This window comes from Marmota marmota, unplaced genomic scaffold, assembly GCF_001458135.2.
Source record: "Marmota marmota marmota unplaced genomic scaffold, marMar, whole genome shotgun sequence".
Classification (NCBI taxonomy): Eukaryota; Metazoa; Chordata; class Mammalia; order Rodentia; family Sciuridae; genus Marmota; species Marmota marmota.
The window spans coordinates 22,142,356-22,168,001 of NW_026000005.1; the positions used below are offsets into that span (position 1 = coordinate 22,142,356).

The following is a 25,646-nucleotide window of genomic DNA, read 5'->3' on the forward strand; positions in this document are numbered from 1 at the left end:
GGAAACGGGGACGCCTGTATCACACTGGTGCACCTGCTTTCCTGGTCCAGGTGCTCACAGCCTGTTTGTGGGAAGGTTGAGGCAGCAAGAAGTTTTAAAGCGTTCAATATAAATGCAAAAATGTACACTACAAAATCTTACCCATTAACACCAGCCCCACCTTTATTTCATCTTGCATTCACTCTTTGGCGGACGATTGGTCTATTTACACCACTGAGTAAAGAACCATGTCTTGACTTGAAATGCCAAGGACAGGGTTGTGTGGCAGCTCAGTGACAAAGCACTTGCTTAGCATGCATGAGGCCCTGGATTCCAGTGCCAGCACTACACACACACACAAATACCATGGACAGTTTTTATTGAAGTCTCTAAGTCTTCTTTTAAATGGTATGTGAAAGCTAGAAGAATGTATTTTATGTTGGGCTTCTGGATATGATTCTAATAATTTTTCACCCCAACCTGTTTGGTAGGTTTTCTTTGCCATTTAAATTCCTTACTACTGTATTGCTTTCAGTACTACTGAATTAGTGAAAATTGTAAAGTTTTAGTTCCTGCCTAATTTCTATGTTCCAAGATTGTGGGCTGCTTCATTGTTCAGAGGAAAGACTAGAGGGCCCTGCCAATACTATGGATGACAGAAATACCTGGATCGGTTCTGGCACCCTCTTTTTAAAAAATTCCTGCCTTCAGTAAATTAAGTTAAATATTATGGCTTATATTTCATTGGTTACTTCTAGGCTCAAAAGTTTGAGAATTTGTTACTAAAAGTATTTATACAGAGAACACACACTCTTTTGTTTCCCATACCTTAGACAACCCCCCTCAGTTTGAGGTAAATCAGTCTTAACAAGGTCATGAATTGCTGTGGTTTTATTGTCATTCTGAATTCTCTTTTCATTCTTATCAATTTCATTTGTGAAACCCTGGGGTGAAACCCATGTTTTAAAATAGGGAAACAAAAATTGGATTGTATCGAACATTTCAGGAAACAAACTTTTTTGTTTTATGCCACCTTGCAATCTTTATTAAAAGAGGCTCAGAAAAATAGAGCGCATTTAAATTTCCTTTGTTCTATTCCTCGAAGACGTTTACATTTCTAGATGATCTATAAAGACAGTTATGTGAAATAAGTATCCATAGTTGAAATACAAAAACTTCTTTTTCAGTGTGCAAATACTAGAACCTATTTTGTCTAAATAGTATGTTTCTAATCTTTTTTAGAGCTATGTTCTGCAATTAAAAGAAAGATTTAAAAAAAAAATACAAAGTTCCAATGATATGTGATCTTATGCCTTGGTATTCCTGCCTCTCCTATAAACTGTTAAAAAGAGTTAAATTTTAGTTCTGCTGGGGGGCTTTTCTAAGCTTCAATGCATTATCATCTGGTAGAAAGCAGAAGATAGGTTTTTCCCTCACTTAATATAAAAGGTATCCCTTTTGAAAGAGCTAGTCTTGCTCTACCCTAGGTTTAGGATTGATTCATTCTTATTTGAATGAATCTTCTAGATTAAATTTGCTGAGGCAGTTAGTGTTGCTTCTGGGTTAAATGGCAAACTACATGCTCTGTTGAAAAAGGAAACAGCTGAACAACAGAAACCCTTTGACGTTTCAATGTGGGGTCACATTTGCTCTTGGAAAATTGAGGTTGTTATCCCTTCACATGAACTGTGTGGGATTTAAGCTCCTGGTTTGTAGAGACCACTGGTTTTCCAACTCATTGAAGTATCTTTGTTTATACCAGGTGATGGGGACTGCTTTCCATGAATGTGAGAGACATGTACTACTAATACTTGCACACCAATGTGTTAGGCTACTACTGCTGAGTAAGATGGCACAAACCTAAGACAATAAAAATTAGCATTTTTTTGAGGCAATCAAAGTTGAAAGTTAGTCACCATGAGTCACTGTGGGCATAGAATTTAGATTGTGATTTATAATCATTATCTTGGTAATTAAATCTTGGCAAAATAATGACTTCTGCATTCTGAAAATTTTCACTGACTAAAAAGGAAGAATTAAAAAAATGCTTCTGTAGAGATAATAAAGCTCATTAAAAACAGATAAATATAGGAAAAATGTGAAAAGATACTAGGAAAGATTTCATACTTTTTTCCTGAGTCCATGTTTCTGGCCCTCGGATAAGGTTTTTCTGGCCTGTGCAGTTGTTGGCCATAGTAGAGGTTTTCTAGAGAGCTCCTGGGCATTTAACTTTGTACGTAGGCCAGACTGCTGTGGATGGGAGGTGGGCTGCATTTTACCTACTCCAGTCCATTCCTTAAAAATGTTTACCATATACAATGACTTAGACATTACCAGCAGCTTTCTTCTAAATAAGCCTGTTTAGAATGAGAAGCACATGAAAGCTACTGTGAACAATTTAATGAAAAATGTCTTCTTATGGTGTTGCAATGCATTGGTTGGCAAAAATAAAACAGTTGGAAAATTGCCTCAAAACTAAAGGGCAGGGGGAAAAAAAGGAAATTGAGCGATGTGTGTACAGTAGCTATATTTTCACCAGCTTTCACTAACTTCCATTAAATAGCTTTACCTCCAGAACTTAGGTTCTAAAACTAAGTAATAGTTTTTGCTTAATAGTCAAATAGAGCCTCAGATGATGTCTCCCACAGAAAGGGAGCAGTGCAAAAATAGGACACTCCTCTATTGATCATGTAGAGTTTTCTGTGTCTCTGCCAGAAAATATTCTGGGTTGAATTGTGTTAAGAAATATGGGGTAACTATTGCAAAATGTGTATAAGGATAAGGTGTTTAAAATTGAAGTTTTTAAGTAATTTCAGGAATACCATTGCCAGTTTGTTAGCGAATCTTGTTTTCTTTTCAGGAAGAAAATGAATACTGCATATTACTCTATAGCAATATGTGAAAAATCAGGCCTAAAGATATTTGTACAATGTCTTGAATCTTGCTGCATATTCTTGTGGTTTATGAAATGGGTAGATATTTTTTTTCATTTCTACAGAGGATAAGCTTGACAAATTAATCATCTTGCTACTTCCCCCATGAAAATTTAATAAATGAATTAGGGGTGTCCATGATTTTGTATAAATGAAAGGTAACTTTACGTTTTAGCCTCCAGATGGAGAAAAACAAGTACAAGTTTCTCTGATTTCTTTAAAGCAAATTGAGTTCTCAAAGCTTACTCTACCTTTCTAATCAAAGACAAAGCTGGTCTGGTGCTATTTTCCACAACAGAAATCCCCTCCCTGTTTTATTTAAAAACCAACCCCAAACCACAACCCAATTTACATGCTGTCCTTTATTCACATATAGAATTCTCATAGCCAGCAGGGCAACTTAAAAACACTTTCAAGAGGAATAATCCCAAGTCCTTTTTGGCAGAATTACCCTGTCATTTTGACATAGATTTTGGTATCTAAAAATTGCAGACTCAGTGGTTTCTAAAATTTTCCACATAGTATCAACCTCTGCAAATCCAAGATACTACAGATATACTTAATCTATTCAAATGTGGACCTTACCATCTGTCTAAAGTCAGCTGACAGGTGTTATATTCACCAACACCATGCTTTTGTGTGTGGATTGCAATATAAACCTTTTCACAAAAGCAATATGTTGCAAAATTGATGTCGCAAGACCCCCAAAATGACATTATAATTTCAGTCAAGCATTAAGAAGTTCATCATCTGAGTGTCCAATGGCATCTGGATTTGAAAGTGGATCCAAGTCTGCAAATAGATTGAACCAGGCTGACATGTCTTGGTTACCACTGTTGGGGGCTATTAAAAAAGAAAAAAGGAAACACATCAAAGAGTTTCAACTTTTTGAAGTCATATTTTTGTCCCACCTTTATAATTATTTAAATTATAATGAAGTAGATTATTCTTTTAAATAAAAAATTAAACTGACCATAATAATCAATTATATTTCCTTTAGGATAAATTAGCAAAGATAATGCAGATACTTTATGCTTTACTGATTCTACTAAAATTGAGTAATTGCATACTGCCCTGTGAAAAGACTTGAGAAGAGTAAAATGGCAAGCAATAATTACTACAGTCATTTTAGAAACATTTAATTTTAAGATAATTTATAGAAGGCTCTATTTTATTTATTTATTTTTATGTGGTGCTGAGGATCGAATCCAGGGCTTTGCACGTGCTAGGCAAGCGCTGAGTCACAACCCCAGCCCCTAGGATAAGGTAACGTTCTTTTCACAGGACAACAGAGGAACAATTTGAGCACCAAAATGATTACATAATGACTAGGAAACACTGAAAAACCATGAATCTATACTGATAATAAACGGGAAAGAAGAGAGGTCTCTTGTTTATAGCAGAGTAGTGAGAACCAATGAAGGAAATAAATTATATCAAAAGACTTGAAAATTCGATCTATAAATGAATAGATTACCAAATAGGGTGTACCCACTCAATGGAATGTTCTTCAGCCTTGCAAGCCTGTCCTACATGTGCTACAGGATGAATGAAACTTGAGGGCATTATACCAAATGAAATACCTGGTCACCAAAAAGCAGATTGTATTATTCCACTTGTATGAAGTATCTAAAGTGATCAAACTTACAGAAAGTAGAATGGTGGTTCCCAGGGGCTCAAGGAAGATGAAACGGGGAGTGTTGCTGCGTGGGTACAGAGTTTCAGATTAACGTGATGAGAAAGTTCTGAAGACTTGTATTCATACTCATGTGGACATAAATTATGGAACTAGTAGTGTTAAAACTGGTTGGGAGGGGCTGGGTTTATGGAACAGCGGTAGAGCGCTCGCCTAGCATGTGCTAGGTGCCGGTGTGAGCCTCAGCACCACATAAAAATAAATAAATAAAATAAAGGTATTGTGTCCAACTACTACTAAAAAACACATATATTTTTAAAAGATATTTATTTTTTAGTTGGACACAATACCTTTATTTCACTCATTTATTTTTTACGTGGTGCTGAGGATCGAACCTAGGGTCCCGCACATGCAAGACGAGTGCTCTACCGCTGAGCCACAACCCCAGCCCCCCAAAACACATATATTTTTAAAAAATGGTTGGGGATGGGTACAGCACAATGGTAGAACCCATGCTTTGGATGACTGAGGCCCTAGGTTCAGTCCCCGGCAATACAAACACCCCTAATTAAGATGGTAGTCATCTTAAGTGCTTGAATACATTCTTTGCCAGTAGGCATCCTATAATCAAAAAGCATCTTCTGGGATGGGGGTGTAGTTCACAGCAGAGTGCTCCTCTAGTGTGTGTGAGGACCCAGCACAGCCAAAAACAAAAACAGAAAACACATCTTTTGGGCTGGAGATATAGCTCAGTTTGTAGAGTGGTTGCCTCACATGCACAAGGCCATGGGTTCAATCCCTAGCACCACACACACAAAACAAAACACATCTTTTATTCCTAATGGTATATCAACTGCCAAGGAACCTGAAAACAAAATATAACAGATTACAGTTCAAAAGTTAGTATACTATGACAAGTTCACAATTTCTAGTCTGTGCTTTCAATGTGAAGGATAGCTTTCATTTTAATACTAACTCATTATTGACAAAATATTTTTCTGAACAATGTGAGGCAAAGACTATAAAAGTGATCCTTTCTAAGTTTATCCAAATTCAACTGTAATGCAGTGGGGAAAAATAAAGAACTTACATCTCATTAATTTCTTTGGACTCTGTGAAGGCACTGGCAGGTTATCAGTATGTTCTGATCCTTCTTGGGAGACCCAGCCTAGGGGGAGGGAAGTAAGAATTATCTACTGCTAACCAAGTAGGAAGTAATATCAGAAAAACAAGAAAAGGTAAAAAAAAAAAAAAAATCTTCCAGTCTTTGTACCAGAATAAGATTCTGTAGTCTAAGAGTTTTTTTTAAAAAAAATAAAACTGAAAATTTATCTACAATTGTATATTTTATTCAATCATTCAAGTTTAGTCCCAGAGAGAATTGTTAGACATCCTTATATTTTCAAAGTGGTTTGAAATAAATATGTAGGTTTTGGGGTGGAGGAATGAAAATGAAGAAGATACAGAAAGATGTTCAAAGCAATTGGGAAGAGAGGGCCTGAGAATTAGAATGTTGAAACCTATAATATAGTTATACCCTTGGATTTACTAATTCCATTCCTAGAAATTTATCTTAAGGAAATAAGATAAATTTTCCCTTTTAAACTAGGGAAAAAGTGCATGCATGGATATGTTTATTACAGCATTATCTGTAATAGTGAACAAACAGAAACAATAAGGAAAAAATTCATCCAGATTATGGCACATAAAGTAACAAAGCACTATGTAATTTAAAATTATCATTATGGAAACTCCATAGAGCACAGGGAAATGTTTGCTACAACATGGAAAAATATTTATGCTTTAATTGAAATGCAGCACTAGAAAGAATTTAGATTATCCTACCTAGTCCTTCCTTGTGTAAAAGAGATCATCTGAGGCTCGAGTAAGATGTTTTGATTTGAACATCCCCTCCAAAACTCATGTTGAAATGTAATTGCTATGGTGATAGTATTAGGATGTGGGACCTTTAAAAGATGGCTAAGTTGTAAAGACTCTGCCCTTTTTTAAAAAATTCTAATTTGTCAATATATGACAGAATGCATTACAATTCATATTACACATATAAAGCACAATTTTCCATATTTCTGGTTGTATACAAAGTATATTCACACCATTCGTGTCATCATACATGTACTTAGGGTAATGATGTCCATCTCATTCCACCATCATTTCTACTCCCATGCCCCTTCCCTTCCCCTCCCAACCCTTTACCCTATCTAGAGTTCATCTAATCTTTCCATGTTCTCCCTCCAAACCCCACTATGAATCAGCCTCCTTATATCAGAGAAAACATTTCATCATTTGGTTTTTGGGATTGGCTAACTTCACTTAGCATTATCTTCTCCAACTCTATCCATTTACCTGCAAATGCCATGATTTTATTCTCTGTTATTGCTGAGTAATATTCCATTGTGTATATATACCACCTTTTCTTTATCCATTCATCTACTGAAGGGCATCTAGGTTGGTTCCATAGTTTAACTATTGTGAATGGTGCTACAATAAACATTGATGTGGCTGTGTCCCTGTAGTATGCTGTTTTTAAGTCCTTTGCGTATAGACTGAGGAGAGGAATAGTTGGGTCAAAAGGTGGTTCCATTCCCAGTTTTCCAAGGAATCTCCATACTGCTTTCCATAGTGGCTGCACCGTTTTGCATCCCACCAGCAATGTATGAGTGTACCTTTTCCCCACATCCTCACCAACACCTATTGTTGTTTGTATTCTTAATAGCTGCCATTCTGACTGGAGTAAAATGAAATCTTAGAGTAGTTTTGATTTGCATTTCTCTAATTGCTAGAGATGTTGAACATTTTTTCATGTATTTGTTGATTGATTGTATATCACCTTCTGAGAAATGTCTGTTCAGTTCCTTGGCCTAGAGACTAGTGCTCTATCTGATGTGCAAGTGGTAAAAATTTGCTCCCAAGCTGTAGGCTCTCTATTCACCTCATTGATGGTTTCTTTTGCTGAGAAGCATTTTAGTTTGAATTCATCCCATTTATTAATTCTTGATTTTAATTCTTATGCTATAGGACACAATACCTTTATTTTATTTATTTGTTTGTTTGTTTATTTATATGTGGTGCTGAGGATCGAACCAGTGCCTCGCACATGCTAGGCAAGCTCTTTATCATTGAGCCGCAACCCCAACCCCAAGGCTCTGCTCTTATGGTGGGAGTGGGTTAATTGTCACAGGAGAAAGCTCCTGACAAAAAAGGTAAGTTTGGCCCCCACCTTCCCTTTGCCTTGAATGCTTCTTACCATGCCACCTTCTGCCATGGCCTGATGTACCAGATACTGACATTGGCTCTTGCCAGCCTAAGCAACTTAGCAAGACCCTGTGTCAAAAATAAAAACTAGGCTAGACGGATGCAGTGACACACTCCTGTAATCCCTGCAGTTCGGGAGGCTGAGGCTGAGGATTGCGAGTTCAAAGCCAGCCTCATCAACTAAGCAAGACCCTGTCTATAAATAAATAAATAAATAGGGCTAGGGATGTGGTTCAGTGGTTATGTGGCCTGAGTTAATCCTCAGTACCAAAAAAAAAAAAAAAGTGAATATGCATTACAGAAAGGTTTTATCCTCAAGCCAATGGTGCTTCATTTTTAGAAAATCTAAAGCAGGCTACTGACATTGGAATTTGCTTCTTGGGAAATAACTAGTGGAACTGGAAGATCTATTAGGAGCTCTCTTGAAGCAAGCTGGGAAACCAAATGAGTCTCTAAATAGCTCTGGTCATGGAGTAGAGAGGAAGCATGGAAAATTTGAAAAATGTTTGAGAACAAAATGAGTAGGACCTGGTAATCAGTAAGGATGTGGGAGCAAAATGACTCCCAAGGTGCAGAGATGGACACCAGACAGTGGTGCTGCAGGTGAGCAGCAGGAGCCCTTGTGACAAAGCAGGTGATCCTTTCTTCAGGTAGATCTGTACCCTCAGCCTGCTCCAGCATCCTCCACCCCTGCTGCCTTGCCCAGAAGGCTGCCCTGCAGTCAGCCACCAGAGCTTTTTTAAAATTTCTTGCCAACTTTGAACCCACAGGAAGAAAACACACCAAATCTTACTTGATGAAAAAAAGTCCCGGGGTAATTTAGTAGGCCAAATATTATAAATCAGATACCTGGGAAAATTGATGAAGACATGTGGGTTTGGTGGAGGTGGCAAAAAAAAAAAACAGCCTTTCTTTTCAGTCTTGTTGACGGATTCCAGTGGTGACTCTATTTGATATATTTCCATTTGACCAGAGTGACTGCAGATTTTATCTAGTAGCACTGAAGTTAAAATCCATCTCCTTGTTCATTCTACCATCAAGTACATAATTTTGCTTCACAAAGATAAAATAAGGCACATGTATCAAAATGTTTCATAGATACTCACTGTTGAAAGCTCCAGCAGCATGAAAGCCAAGATCAAAGAGCTGTGAAGGAAGGAATCGAGAGGAATGAGCGAGAGGCTCAGACCCCACAGAAGGCTCCTGGGACATGAGACCGGCACTGGGGCTCCCATAGGAAGTCTGGCATTCTTGGGTGGATTCACTAGTACTTGAAGAACCAGGACTTAGGAGATTGTTCAGAAATGAGAATTCCTTCTCAAAATCTTCTCCTTCCAATGAATCAACAGGTAAATCTTTCACAACCACTGATTGAAAATAGAAACAGAAAGCCTTTTTTTTTTCCAGTTTAAAGAAATGACAGTAGGACATACAAGAACAACGAAACAAGTTTATCCTATTTTATTAACAATTTTCTAATCAATTTCATCATTAGTTTATGGGACGGTTGGGGGCAGGATTTAGATCAAAAAGGTTACATTTTTACAGTGAAGATATAACACAAATATCTACATATAAAATAAGCTATCACCTATGATAGACAAAAATGATGAGAAGAGATACAAGGAGATAGTAACAAATCAATAGGAGATTTTAATATGCCACACTCAGTAAAACACAGCTAAGAAGGACAAAAGATGAGTAAAGATATAGAAAACCCAGACAGCATAATCAATAAGGGGGTTATTTTGGATGTACACAAACCCTGAGACTAGAAACAAACCTTCTCAAGCACACATTGAAAATGCACAAAGCTAGGTATAGTGCCCCATGCCTGTAATTCCAGTGGCTCAGGAGGCTGAGGCAGGAGGATCAAGAGTTCAAAGCCAGGGGATGGGGTTGTAGCTCAGTGGTAGAGCGCTTGCCTTTGTGAGACTCTGGGTTCAATCCTCAGAAACACATAAAAATAAACAAAATAAAGGCATGCTGTCCATCTACAACTTAAAAAAAAGAGTTCAAAGCTAGCCCTACTTTGCAGGGACCCTAAGCAACCTGGCAAGACCCTGTCTCTAAATAAAATACAAAAAAGGGCTAGGGATATGGCCCCTGGGTTCAATTCCCAGTAACCCCCCAAAAAAAAATCACAAAAAATGATCAACTTAAAAATCAGTTCTTAAAGTAGAGATATTATAAACAACAGGCTTTGATTACAGTGTAATAAAATGAAATAATTTTAAAATGAAACTAAAAAAGGGCTATAAAACTAAAAGTCTATGAAACACTCTTGGTTGAAAGGGGAACAGACTTTCTGAAATACAGTGAAAAAGTATTTCCTATCATAATCCATGAGACACATAAAGAGCAATGAACGGAGGAAAGGTAGCCCTTAAATGCTTATCAATAAAAATGAAAGCAAGGGGTTTCCATCATGACAGAATAAGAAGCTCAACCAGCCTACACCTCAGTGTAACTGGTGAAAGTTGGTTTGTTTGTTTTAATTTAATTCTCTAATCTTTTGAGACAGTGTCTCACTAAGTTGCTTAGTGTCTTGCTAAATTGCTGAGGCTGACCTCAAACTCAGGATCCTCCCACCTCAGCCTCCCAAGTTACTAAGATTACAGGCATGCATCACCATGTCCAGCTTACGGGGTGTTTGTTTGTTTGTTTGTTTTTAAAGAGAGAATGAGAGAGAATTTTTTTTAATATTTATTTTTTAGGATCTGAACCCAGGATTGAACCCAGGCCACAGCATGCCAGGCGAGTGCGCTACCACTTGAGCCACATCCCCAGCCCTGTTTGTTTTTTAAGCATTTAAAGTCTCTGGAAATTGTCCCAAGGACATAAAAAATATGAAAACATTTGACTCAATGTTTTAGTCAATGTTCTAGTGTACTAGAATTCAAGAGGAACAGGGAGACTCTGGTGTTTGAACTGAGAACCATTCCCTTCCTATTCCTCCCAACTTGGCCAGATGGAAATTCCACTCCAGTTTGGTATAGCCCAAAACACAGGGTTCCCTCTCCCTCAGTGCTCAGTTAAAGGATACCTTCCAGGAGGGGTAAAATGCCAGCTTTTCACAGGTTGCTCCCAGTTGCCTGTTGTCAAACCTGTCCCATGACTGTAGTCAAGAGTGGAGACTCCCATCTCCCACCCAGACCCACTCTGTCAGATGGCAAGCTAAGGATGCTAGGGCCCTGAGCACTTGGTCCTGTGTGTAAAGTTGTAGTTTCATGAAGCCAAAAAGACCTCAGACTCCTGTCATCTCTCTTCATCTAGCATTCAACTTGTACAGCAGGTTTATCACAGAGAATCATGCCATTGTCCCCACTCCTAGCTCAGTCCCTCACTCAGAGATTTTCTTTAGGGGAGAGAAGCAGACCACAAAAAAGATAGCTCCTAACCTCTTCACAAAAGAACTAACTTTATTCTCAACAAAGTATGGAAATGTTCAAGCCAAAGAATGCTCTAGATAACGAAGGCTGTGAAAAGCAACTGGTGGTTGCATTGGACATTCAGGCTAAACTGTAGGCCAGTTAGTTTGCCTGAAAAAGCCAGCTAACATCAGAACAAATTTCAAACATTGACCTTGAGAACAAGTCCATATTTGATTGTTTTAATCTGTGGAACAATTTATGCTCAAGGGTATTTTTTAAATTAATAGAGCAATCAGCTATAAATGACAGCTGGGTATAGTCAGAGAGAGACTGTCAGAGAACTCTACTGAAACTGTCATCACAGGGCCCAACCTAAACCTTATAATGTGTCCCACTAGTGGGGGTGGGGAAAGAGGAAGATGAAGAATAGATTCCAATAAAAGAATTCAACCTCTTGGCAAATGAACAAGCAAATAAGTTTCAGAGGGGGAGTACCAATACCCAAAGTTACTTAAATATATTATTTAAAATGTCTGTTTTCCAACAAAAAGATGTGAGTCATGTACAGAAATTGGAAAGTATGATGCCTAAATCAGCAAGAAGGCAGGCCACAGAAGCTGCAGGTGAGACTGACTAGGTGTTAGATTTAAAGACAAAGACTTCAGAGTCACACTTATATGCAGAGAAATAAAGGAATCCATGATTAAAGAAATAAAGGAAATGGATTGGGAACAAGATGGTGGCTGTCTGCTCAACTTGAACGACTGTTTATGAATAATCACCATCACAAGAGCTAAGAAAGAGCCAGATGGGAAACCACAATGCCTGGTTGTATTATGACAATAAGAAAAGGGCAGGAAAGAGTTTCTCATGTCATCCCTGTCCCAACTCCATTAAGCACACACAGGGGAGATGCCCCCAGCTTGGGGGAGAGAGAAAATTTTAGTGCAGGCCTCTGATTACCAGGTCTGCTGTGCCAGACAGGATCCCAGAGTTCCTGCCCTAAGACCAGTATCTGCAGATTGATCCTTTGGATCCTCCTTAGTCAGATGTCCAAAAGGACTGCCTCCATCAACTCTTTGCCACCCTCAGACATAAGAGCAAGAAGCAAAGCTCCAGCCACCAGGGCACAGGGCAGGAAAGTGAGCATAGGACTTTGCCTCAATGCCAGGCTCCTCTTTAGGCTAATGCTCACAGACGAGTCTCTAGACCTACACCTGCATCAGGTAGAGACCTGACTCTGGTAGGACAGACATATTTATCTTTTACCCCACGTCACTGGCAATCACACATGGGACTGGCACCCAAACTTAAGACTGTGTAAGTCCCTATGGCTGTGCAACTTGGGTATTATGTGGCTTAGTGTCATTCAGATGGCCATGGGGCTGCCTCTGCCACCCCTCCCAACTTTGGGCACACAGCAAGGAACAAGAGGCCAGCCACTATGGAGTAGATCAGCAAAATGACACAGAACTGTATTCTGGAACTTAGTTGCTGAGCTAGTAAAACCCAACATTGGGGAAGATCCTAATGGTCTCTGTCTTCAAGCCAGTGCCTATGGATGAAGCCTGTGAACCTGACTATTGCCAAATAAAGACACTTGGCCACTGATGATCAGATTTATATACCATCCAGAATCAACCTGGGGCTAGCTGCAGCAGTCTTGGGCTGTAAGTTCACTATAGCAGGAAGCCCATAGCAGCCTACATCTTACTGTGCTGGTTTCAGCAGACAGTGGGCTCCAAATATGATCTAGCATTGCAACATTGGTGACCACATGCACAGAATAACTGTCTGGGACAAGAAAAAGGAGGAAAGCACCAAGTCACTCCCTAAAAGCCTGGGACTTGCTCAGTGAGGTTCAGAGCCAGACAGAGTCCTGTGGTGTCTTCCAACAGACCAGTGAATATGATTGAAGTGTCTGGGCCTATCCCAGGCCCAGGCAGAGGTTTGTGAGAAAAGAACACTTTATAGATACTCCCCAACCACGGACTTGGGACAAACTGGGTTTGGGGCAACCATCAGTGCTACAACAGAAAAACACCAATAAGAGACTTTTAACAAACTTAAGATACTGGGCACCATCTAGAGCTGAAGTAGTGGAAATGTCCACAGGTTCAAAGATTACTACAATGCTTAGAAATTCTAGAGGGACAGACACAAAGCTAGATTATGAAGACTGGAATATCCAAGGCAATGTGCACCAAATGTTGTATGTCAACAATCATCAAGAACTTCAGGGAACACTGACTGCACCTGATGAACAAAATAAGGCACCAGGAAGGGATTACAGCAATTGATATTTGAAAACTCTTGGACAGATAATTAAAAATAACTTTTAAAGAATTTCAACGAGGGGCTAGGGTTGTAGTTCAAGTGTGGAGTGCTTGCCTCATGCATGACATGTGAGGCACTGGGTTTGATCTTTAGCACTACAAAAAATAAATAAATAAAGGTATTATATACATCTACAAGTAAAAATATTTTTTTAAAAAAGAATCAACAACAGGCAGGGGATATAGCTCAGTTGGTAGACTGTTTGCCTCACATGCACAAGGCCCTGGGTTCATTCAATCCCCAACACCACAAAAAAAAAAAAAAGAGCTTCAAGAAAACACAGAAATGATTCAATACTTTTTTTTTTTTAACCAAGGATTGAATCCAGGGATGTTTAACCACTGAATCACATCCTGGCCCTTTTTATATTTTATTTAGAGTCGGGGTCTCACTGAGCTGCTTAGAGCCTCAAATTGCTGAGGCTGACTTTGAACTCGTGATCCTCCTATGCGCCAAGGTGCCTGGCATGATTCAATAGTGTTAAAGAAATTTAACAGATTGATGTAAATTTTTTGTGGGGGGTACCAAGGATTAAACTCGGGACACTCAACCACTGAGCCACATCCCCAGCCCTATTTTGTATTTTGTTTAGAGGCAGGGTCTCACGAGTTGCTTAGCACCTTGCAGTTGCTGAGGCTGGCTTCGAACTCATGATCCTTTGGCTTCAGCTGCCTGGGCCACTGGGATTACAGGTGTGCACCACCACACTTGGCCAGATTGAAGTAATTTTTTAAAAATCAAATCCTTGAGCTAAAAAGAACACTAAGCACATTTTTACATATCTTGCATGGTATGATAGTGGAATAAATCAACCACAAGAAAGAATTAGTGATCTTAAAAATAGACTATTTGGAAAAACACAGTGGGAGGATAAAGAATAAAGGGAAAGAAGAAAGTTATGAAAACTTTGGGATAGCATTAATACAGCAAATATTTTTGAGTTGTGGGGGTCAGAAGGAACTTGAGAATGCCAAAGGAATAGAAAGTTTATTCAAAGAGATGATAACTGAAAATTTCCCAAACATAGAGAAAGATACAACTAGCCAAATATAGGAATGTCAAAGGTCAACAAAAATTCAATTCAACAAAGAACCAAAGAATACATAATAATCAAGTTATTCAAGGTTGAAGATAGAAAAGATTTTTCAGGGCAGCAAGAGAAAATAAGGATGTCCCAATGTGCTTGATTGCAGATTTCTCAGAAGTGTGAAGGGAAAAAACTGGTAATCAATAATACTGTACCCCCAAAAAGCTATCCTTTATATATGAAGGAGATATAAAGATATACCCAAACAAAAGCAGAGAGAATTTATTATCACTATACCTGTCCTATAAGAAATGCTAGAGGGAACTCTTCAAACTGAAAGAAAGAGATGTTAGTGAATAAAAAGAAAATACCATACGATATAAAACTCATTGGTAAGAGTAACTATATAGATAAATTCAGAATGTTCTAATGTAAACATGATGTATAAAACTCTTCATATCTTTAGTATGAAGACTAAAGAGCAATTAAAATACTGTTAAGTACATTAATATTTTAGGCAAAAGGTGATATAGAAAGATATAAACTGGAACATCAAAAATTCAAAATGTGGGCTCAGTGGTAGAGCACTAGCCTAGCATGTGTGAGGCACTGGGTTCTATTCTCAGCACCACATATAAATGAAAAACTAAAGGTCTGTCAACAACTAAAAAAAAATTCTTAAAAAATTCAAAATGTGAAAAGGCATAAAGTGTAAGTGTAGATTTTATCAGTTTTTAAAATATTTTTTCTTTTCATATCCATGTGTTCAATGTTAAATTGCCATCATTTCAAAATGGTTTGTTATAAACAAAATATTTTTCTAAACTTCATGGTAACCACAAAGCAAAAGTCTATAAGTGACACATGAAAGAGAATAAGGGATCAAAACATTTTACTGCAGAAAATCAACCACAAAAGAAGATGAAAAGGAGGGAGAAGGACTATAATTAAACTAGTAAACAAGTATCAAAATGATAGTTAGTAAAACCTTAATTATCCAAAATTACCTTAAATATAAGTGGATTAAATTTCCCAATTAAAAGTTACAGAGTAACTGAATGGATTTTATTTTAAAAATGACTCAACTATATGCTGCTTACAAGAAACTCATTTCACCTCTGAGAATACACATAGACTGAAAATGAAAGGATGTAAAAAATATTCCATGCAAATGTAATCCAAAAGAAAGCAGATATTGCCATATTTAGCTAAATTAGGCTTTAAGAAGCAGAAAAAAGGAGAGAAGAAAGGTCAAAAGAGAATTTTTGCATCTCACATTCTTCAATGAATGTATCATTTAAACAGAAAATCAACAAACAGCAGATGTGAACTGAACCCTAGACCAGTGAATGTAACAGACATCTACAAAACATTCCATTCAACAGTGACAGAGTACACATCTTCTCAAACGTACATGAAATATTCACCAGAATAGTATTCACCAGAATAGATCATATGGTAAGTCTCAGTTTTGAAAACTGAAAAAAAATATTGAGTATATTTTCTAACTAAAATGCAATGAAACAAAAAAATAATAACAAGAAAAATTTGGGAATTGTGCAAACACATGGAAATTAAACAATTTATTTCTAAACAACTAATAGATCAAGGGGAAAAGAAGGAAATAAAATTTTTAAAATATGATAATGGAAACACCACATACCAAAACCTATGGGCTATAGCAAAAGCAGCACTAAAAGGGAATTTTAGAGTAATCAGTGTCTACATTAAAAAAAATAGAGTTGGGGTATACTTCAGTGGCTCAATGGAATAGTCTCAATCCTCAGCCCCTCGACCCCCAATATCTCAATCTATTGCTGCATCTTAAGGAACTAAAAACAAACTAAACCCAAAATTAGTAGAAGGAAGGAAATAATAATATCAGAGCAGAAATATTTTTCTATATATTCATGTCTATTTTCTATATGTATATACAACTGACACCAAAGAAATATAAAGGATCATCAGAGATTATTATGAACAAATATATATATGCAATAAATTTGATAACCTGGAAGAAACGGATAAATTCCTAGACACATACACCTTACCAAAATTGAAACAAAGAAATAGCCTAAACAGACCAATAATGAGTAATGAGATTGAATCAGTAATAAAAAGTCTCCCATCAAAGAAAAGCCTAGGATGAGATGGCTTCACTACTGAATTTTACTGAATATTGAAAGAAGGTCAGCTGGGCACAGTGGCACATGCCTGTAATCCCAGCAGCTAAGGAGGCTGAGGCAGGATGATCACAAGATCAAAGCTGGCCTCAGCAACTTAGCTAGGCCCTAAGCAACTTAATGAGACCCTATCTCTAAGTTAAAAAAAAAAAAAAAGTACCCCTGAGTTCAGGTTCAATCCCTGCTACCAAAAAAAAAAAAAAAAAAAAGAAAAGAAAAAAAAAAGTACTGACTGATACCAGTTTTTCTTAAATTATTCCAAAATATTGAAGAGGAGGGAACTCTTCCAATCTCATGTTATAAGGCCAGCATTACCTGGAAACCAAAACTGTACAAGGACAGACAGACAAACAACACATAAGCTACAGGCCAATATCCTTGATGACTACAAATGAAAAATCTTCAACAGAATACTAGCAAACTGTATCCAATATTACATCAAACTGTATCCAGTAGCATATGAAGAAGATTTTTCACCAGGATCAAATGAGATCCCAGGGATGCAAAAATAGTTCAATACGTGCAAATCAACAAACACGACAGAACACATCTACAGAAGGACAAAAACCAAATAATTATAAGCAATATCTGAAAGTTATACAGGTAACCTTTAATAAATATAAAGATGTCTTTAAGTTTAAAATGTCTCAACACCATCCACTTTCAGCTTAACATTTAATGTGATCACAATAAAATCATCAATAAGCATTTTCATGAAGCTATTTAACATGATATGCGTACTGCAAAATAAACATGCAAGAATATCTAAGCAAATAAAAAGAAGGTATACTACCCTTACCAGATATTAAAACATATAAGAATTTTTCTATAATTAAAATCTGGTACATTCACATGCCAATGAAAAATAAAGTCCAGAAATGCATTGAAGTTCAAATTTAGCATATAATATTACCTCAAATTGCAAAGACAAAGATGGTAGTTTTAAAAAATTAGGTAAAAAATAACCATTTTTAAAGAGGAATATTTAATCCATCACTAACATCATACACAGGAATATTGTGTTAGTATTGCATGACATTGAATAGACAAATTATATTCACTTATTCAACAAATATTTACTGAATGCCTATACTGCTGAAAGGTAGATACACAAGACAGTAAAACAAACATAGTCCTAGCTGTCTTTACAGTTATGCAAATACATTTAATTTCCATTGTGTTATAAAGTAGAAATAATGATTGCATTCTTTTTTTTTTTTTTTAAAGACAGAGTGAGAGAGAGGGAGGGAGAGAGAGAATTTTAATATTTTTTTTTTTTTTTTAGTTTTCGGCGGACATAACATCTTTGTTTGTATGTGGTGCTGAGGATCGAAACCGGGCCGCACGCATACCAGGCGAGCGCGCTACCGCTTGAGCCACATCCCCAGCCCATGATTGCATTCTTATGTAGAGACCTATGCAATTTCTAATATTAAGGAAATAAATGCTAAATAAAAATTGAAGAATTTTAAGTAATAGAGTATTCATATGTGGCAAAATTATAACATTAGCATTTTCAGAGTTAGAAAACCAAGGTAATTAAAGGTCTCTCATTTGAAAATGTTTTTCCTTGTAATCTTCAGTTCCCAAAATAAAAGTATAGACAAAGTAAGTTGATCAAGTATTACCCTAATACCAAAACCAAACTAAAATTTGGTTTAGTTAAAAAACTACAGAGCTGTATCCCTGATGAACACAGGTATAATAATCCTCAACAAAATACTAGCAAACCAAATCCAACAGCACATTGATAAGATTATATACCATGATCAAGTGAGATTTATCCCAGGAAGGCAAGGATGGTACTATATAGGCAAATCAATTAAGTATAATACATGACATCAATAGAACGAAGGATAAAAACAATATGATCATCTCAATAGCCGCAGAAAAGCATTTTATAAAATTTAATATTCCTTCATGATAAAAAACTCTCAACAAATTAGCTATAGAAAGAGCATACCTCAACTCAGTTAAGGTTATATGACAATGCCACCACTAATATCATACTAAATGGGGAAATAGTGAAAGGATTTTCTCTAAAATATGGAACAAGACCTGTCTACTTTCACCACTTTTATTCAAAATGGTACTGGAAGTTGTAGCCAGAGCAAGTAGGCCAGAGAAAGAAGTAAAGGGCATCCAAATTGAGAAGGAGGAAGTCAAACTATCCTTGTTGGCAGACAGTGAATTATATTTAGAAAAACATGAAGACTACCAAAATATTGTTAGAACTGATGAACAAATTCAGGAAGTACAGGATACAAGACCAACATACAGAAACCTCTAGTGTCTCTGTATACCAATAACAGATTAGCTGAAAAAGAAATCAAGAAAGCAATCTCATTTACAATAACCACAAAAATAAAATACCAAGAAATGATTCTAATCAACAAGGTGCCAGAACTCTAAAATGAAAACTATTAAACACTGATGAAAAAAATGGAAGAGAACACACATACAAAAGAAGACATCTCATGGTCGTAGAGTAGAAGAATCAAGTTAAGTGTTCATACTACTCAGAGTGGTTTAGAGATTAAATGCAGATCCCTGGCTAATGCAATTTCTACCTAAATACCAATGATATTCTTCACATATAGGAGGAAAAAATCTTTATGGAACCAACCACAAAAGCGAAAGCGGTCTTGACAAAAAGAACAAATAAGGAGGCATCACAATCCCTGACTTCAAAAACATACTATTAAAGCCATGGTAACTGAGATAGACCAATGGAATTGACTAGAGAAACCAGAAATAAATTCATGTGTATTCAGCCAAGTGAAGTTCAACAAAGGCACCAAGAATACACATTGGAGAAAGCACAGTCTCTTTAATAAGTGGTGTGTAAAAAGTGGGATATTCATATGCAGAAGAATGAAACTAGATCCCTATCACAATATACAAAATCAATTCAAAATGGATCAAAGGCTTAAATGTAAGGCATGAAATAATGAACTACTAAAAGAAAATGTAAGGGAGGTGCTTCAGGATAAAGATCTGGGCAAATATTTTTTTGGATTTGACCCTTCAAAAACATAGGTATAACCAGCATGGTGGCACACATTTCTAATCCCAGATGCTAGGGAGGCTGAAACAGGAGGATTGTAAGTTCACTGCCAGCCTCAACAACTTAACGAGGCCCTAGGCAACTTAGTGAGACCCTGTCTCAATAAAAACTAAAAACAGGACAATCCCACTACTGGGTATATATCCAAAGGAAATAAAATCAGTATGTCAAAGAGCAATCTGCACTTGCATGTTTATTACAGCACTAGTCACATTAGCCAAGTATGGAATCAACCTAGGTGTCTATCAACATATGAATGGAAAAGGAAAATGTGGTAAATATATGTATATAATAGAGTGTTATTCATCTGTAAAGAGGAATGAAATTCTATCATTTGCAGCACCACTAATGGAACTGTAGGTCATTAAGTGAAATAAGCCAGTTACAGAAAGACAACACATTTGAGAATAAAATAGTGGTTACCAGAGCTTGGGAATAATGTTGGGGAGAAGGGAGGGAGAGAAGGCTTTACAGATATAGAAGTGCAATCAGGTGGAAGAATAACTTCTAATGTTCTATAACACAGCTGGATAACTATGGTTATATCAACTAATTGTGTTTTTCAAAATAATAGAAGCTGGGCATAGTGGCACACACTTGGGAGGCTGAGGCAGGATGATTGAGCCCTTGTCTCAAAAAATAAAAAACTGTAGCTCAGTGATAGAGCACCCCCTATATGCAATCTCCAATACTGAAAAAAGGCTAGTAGAATTTTTAAGTTCTTATCTCTAAAAAAAGGAAAAGTGTTTGAGGAGTTACCCTGACTTGATCATTATACGCTATTTACATGTATTGAAATATAACTTTACTCTATAAATATTTACATTTATTATGTCAACTTAAAATATTTTTAAATGATAAGTTAATCAAGAAGAAATTTAATAGGCTGAGGCAGGAGGATCACAAATTTGAGGCCAGCCTCAGCAACTTAGTAAGACCCTATCTCAAAAATTAAATAGGGCTAGGGATGTAGCTCAATGATATAGCACCCCCTGGGTTTAATCCCTACTATCTTTAAAAAAAAAGAAATTTAGCAAGCTTATTTAATGTAATATTTTATAATAGTTATATCATTTCTTTTTTAAAATTATTGTATGATTTTTTAAATAGCTTTATTTTATTTTTATATGGTGCTAAGGATTGAACCCAGTGCCTCACGCATGCCAGGCAAGTGCTCTACCACTAAGCCCCAGCCCCAGCCCTAATTATATCATTTCTAATCATTCAAATAAGATTATAACTCATGTAAAAGGGAGATAAAAATTTTAAGGACTCATATATATACATATATAATTATATATCACATTTGTGTGTGTGTATACATAAAAAACAAGTAAAATTGTAATAACTACAGGTGTTCAGATCCTTCATTTTATCTATGACAACTTGAAGTTAAAAGCTTTCCCATTCCCAAGACAACTCCTTTCCTGGTAAACCTTTTTTTTTTTTTCTTTTTTCCTTTTCCAAGAAAGGACCTATTCTTATTTTACATTCTTTGAGAGGCAGTTTTCTATTTTGTTCTGCCTGACTTCCATACCTCTGACACTCTGATACATACAATTGTGTTCATTTTATGTTGAATTAATGGATATGGTATATATTTTTACCTTCATTATTTTTAAATGAAAATTCATATGTATCCTGTACCACATGTTGTTTTGAAATATGTATATTCTGTGGAATGACTAAATTGAATTAATTAACATAGGCATTATTTTACATACTTAATTTTTGTGGTAAGAACACTAAAACTTCACTCAGAAATATTCAAGAATACAAAACCTTGAATCTTCTTATTAGCTATAGTCACCATATTGCACAATAGCGCTCTCTCTCTCTCTCTCTCTCTCTCTCTCTCTCTCTCGGTAACAGAAATTAAACCCAATGGTGCTTTACCACTGAGCCACATCCACAGATACTTTTATTTTTTATTTTGAGACAGGGTTTCACTAAGTTGCTTAGGGCCTCCTCAAGTTGCTGAGCCTGCCTTTGAACTTTCGATCCTCCTGCCTCAGATTCCCAAGCCTCTGGGATTACAGATGTGTGCCACTCAGCTGGTCAACTTTTTAATCAAAGGTTGCTTTATTCTTGCAGGGTATAGCAATAAGCAGCATGTCTACATTTCTCACCTAATCTGGGGCATGAACAGCAATGGTTCTCACATGAAGGGAAAGTTCAGATACAAGCTCTTAAAGACAGGATATTTTCTCAGGATCAAAAACTAAATCCTGGGCTGGGGTTGTTGGCTCAGTGGTAGAGTGCTTGCCTAGCATGTGTGAGATCCTGGGTTCAATTCTCAGCACTACATATAAATACATAAAATAAAGATCCATCAACAGCTAAAATATATATATTATACACACACACACACACACACACACATATATATATATATATATATATATTTTTTTTTTTTTTAAAGACTGTATCCTCTCTTGTGTTTTCCTTTTTTATATTTTTGACATTTAAAAAGTCAAACATACAAGCTGGGCATGGTGGCACATGCCTCTAATCCCAGTGGCTTGGGAAGCTGAGGCAGGAGGATCACAAGTTCAAGGCTAAGTTCAACAACTAAGTGAGGCCCTAAGCAACTTAAAGAGAACCTGTATCAAAAGGGTCAGGGTGGGGGAGAGGAAGTGGGGGGACTGGCTATGTGACTCAGTGGTTGAACACCCCCAGGTTCAATTTCTAGTACAAAAAAAAAAAACCCATAGGCAAAATCACTGCTAAAAAACATGTTTCCCTTGTTTTGAACTTATACTAAGACAGATACAAGTATTCCCTACTGCTTCATAGGGAGGCAGTTCTTGAGTCGGTTTTTGGAATAATCTTTCCTTACTTCATTTGCTACCCAGTACAAACATAATAGACCCACACCCTTAAAAACAAACAAAAAAACAAACAAGATTTTGATATCTTCAGCCATTACCAAGGCCATTTTAAAAAATGAAATGTAAATTTTTCCTCCATACAAGTGTGGAGAGTGTTGTGTATGGAGAACTTAGAGGATTTTATGCATCTAAGGCCAGGGACTAATATGTCTATTACACAGTTTAAGATATGACAAAAGAATATAGGCAGAGTAGAAAATACTAGAATAACCAAAATAATTGAAGGGGAAACAATTCAAAAGGAAGGTTTAAGGAATTTAATGTTAGCTTTATGATAAAGAACCTAAAGGATAAGTTAGGTTTTTAAGTTCTAATACATTATAAACATGTTGAAGAAGTACAGAAAAATGCAAAAAAAAATTGACTTTATCAGCAAAGATTTTAGTTGAACATATGAAAAGGAGAAGGAAAATCTGGGAATGGGAAAGAGATTCTAGAAGCAGCCAGAGAAGGAAGTAAGAAGGAGCATCAGAGTTGATGGGAGAGGAACAGGAATGAATGACAAGAGAAAGGCAGATTAATTGTATGTCCTCCTCTGAGAAGTGTCTGTTCAGGTCCTTGGCCCATTTGTTGATTGGGTTGTTTGTTCTCTTATTGTCTAATTTTTTGAGTTCTTTGTATACTCTGGATATTAGGGCTCTATCTGAAGTGTGAGGAGTAAAGNTATAAGGAGAGTAACTAAGAACAGAGTAGGGTCGAAGAGCATGAGAAGAAGATTAACATTAAACAGGGATGAGAGGTGGGAGGGAAAGGGAGAGAGAAGGGAAATTGCATGGAAATGGAAGGAGACCCTCAGAGTTATACAAAAGTACATACAAGAGGAAGTGAGGGGAAAGGGAAAAATAATACAAGGGGGACAAATGAATGTCAGTAGAGGGGGCAGAGAGAGAAGAGGGGAGGGGAGGGGAGGGGGGGATAGTAGAGGATAGGAAAGGCAGCAGAACACAACAGACACTAGTATGGCAATATGTAAATCAATGGATGTGTAACTGATGTGATTCTGCAATCTGTATATGGGGTAAAAATGGGAGCTCATAACCCACTTGAATCAAAGTGTGAAATATGATATATCAAGAACTATGTAATGTTTTGAATAGCCAACAATAAAAAATTAAAAAAAAAAAGAGAAAGGCAGAATCACACCAGCAAGTTTTATAAGCCATAGAAATAATTCAGGGGAATTGAGAGATCTGTTAAAGAATCCTCAAGGAAGTATACTGTTTACAATGAGGGTAACCTCCCTCCTTGTCTTTCCCCAAATCTTCAGTAATGGTCTGATTTACTCCACTGTGTGTTTGGTGATTAATGTGGGATTTGGATTCATTTGATTTTCATCCTAGATACATGATACTAGAAAAAAACAAGTATAAGAATGAGGAAGGGCTAGTTCAAAAGATTAGCTTTATTCCACCTAAGAACTACCACTTGAGTGATATCTCATAGCATAAATGTTTGAAGGATTTCAAGTTCCTCAACATAGTGCCTAAAGTTACTCAAAGTGTGGAATGTTTATATTTTCAAGAAAATTTTTTCCAGTTTCCACTTTTTTAATATATATTTTTTAGTTGTAGATGGACACAATACCTTTATTTTGTTTGTTTATTTTTATGTGGTGCTGAGGATCAAACCCAGTGCCTCACACATCCTAGGTGAGCACTCTACCACTGAGCCACAGCCACAGCCCTCTAGTTTTCACTTTTATAAGTAGTGCTAGTATTATTTGGGTCCCAGGGACGCTGAATATTTTTTAAATGTTATTATTATTATTACCTGTGCAAAAATGCTACTTGGAATTTTAGAAGATAAGACACTCAGAAGGACCCTTGCCCCCCCCCAAAAAAGAATTCTCACTAAAATTATGAAAAACACTTTTAATGCATATCTAGACTAAATCCAGATCTAGGAAAGATGAGCAGCAAGCAAAGAGGAAAGACAGATCCCCTTTCCATGTTGACACTGTTCTCTGGAGACAAAGCCTTCAACACAAGAAAACCAAGCTGATCCCAGAATTCCAACACTGAGCTGACAGGCTCTGAAAGGAGGTTAAAGGGGTCTCCAGGCTATGAATATTCCTCAACTCTGAAACCAAGCAATATAAGCAAATACTTGTTACACTTCCAGGATTCTCACAGATTGAGAGCAAATAAAAATTAGCTCATAATCAGAAATCACTAAACAAACTACCACAAGAAAATTAGAGGACATCAAATATTTGTATTTTTAAATACAAATATGAGTCAAAAAGCAAGAAAGAGCAAAGGACTATAAAAACCCACTACAGAAATTCATAGAAAAACCAAATAGAACTTTTAGAAATAAAATGTATAGGGGGAAACTTGCTGTATACATTACACAGTAGACTGGAAGCAAGAAGAGAAAATTAGTGAAAAACAGATCTGAATAACTTACCTACAATGCTGTGTAGAGTGAAAAGGGAATGGCAAATATGAAATAGAAGTTAAAAGATATAAGGAATTAACGAAAGGGTCCACCATAAGCTTACTGGAGTGGAGGAAGGAAAGAATAAGGAAAATAGAAAAGAAGCAATATTTTAAAAAATAATGTTTAAGCCATGCATATTTTACCAAACTAAAAAAGTAAGAATGGTTGAGATAAAAGACAGATTTAAGGAATGCAATTTATATACCATCACAGATTAAAACAACAACAAAAATTAATATATCTTGGCACATTGTACTAAAAGAGCAGAACACCCAAAACAAAGAACACATCCTAAAAGTAGCCAAATAGAAAAGTCAAAGTCACTATACAGGAATAATAATCTGATTAACATTTTTTCTTTTCCTCAACAAAACCAGTGGAATGATGGAACAGTAATTTTTGAAATTACCAAAGTTCTGGAAGAAAATACTAACCAACCTAAAATTGTTTGCTGAGCAAACTCTTTCAAAAGTGAGAAATAACAATATATCCAGGTATATATAA

The 25,646-nt window shown here is 36.5% G+C and overlaps 1 protein-coding gene across 1 annotated transcript in view; it reads right to left on the reverse strand.

The window, feature by feature from the left end:
- Positions 1–3,259: 3,259 nt before the first annotated feature.
- Positions 3,260–25,646, reverse strand: part of Ica1l (islet cell autoantigen 1 like) — a 45,470-nt gene continuing 23,083 nt past the window's right edge. The window contains exons 10-12 of the mRNA XM_015481281.2: positions 8,928–9,188; positions 5,639–5,716; positions 3,260–3,755 (exon numbers count right to left, since the gene is read on the reverse strand). Coding sequence (XP_015336767.1) covers positions 3,640–3,755; positions 5,639–5,716; positions 8,928–9,188 — 455 coding nt within the window. The 3' untranslated portion in view covers positions 3,260–3,639. The remainder of the gene's footprint in view (positions 3,756–5,638; positions 5,717–8,927; positions 9,189–25,646) is intronic.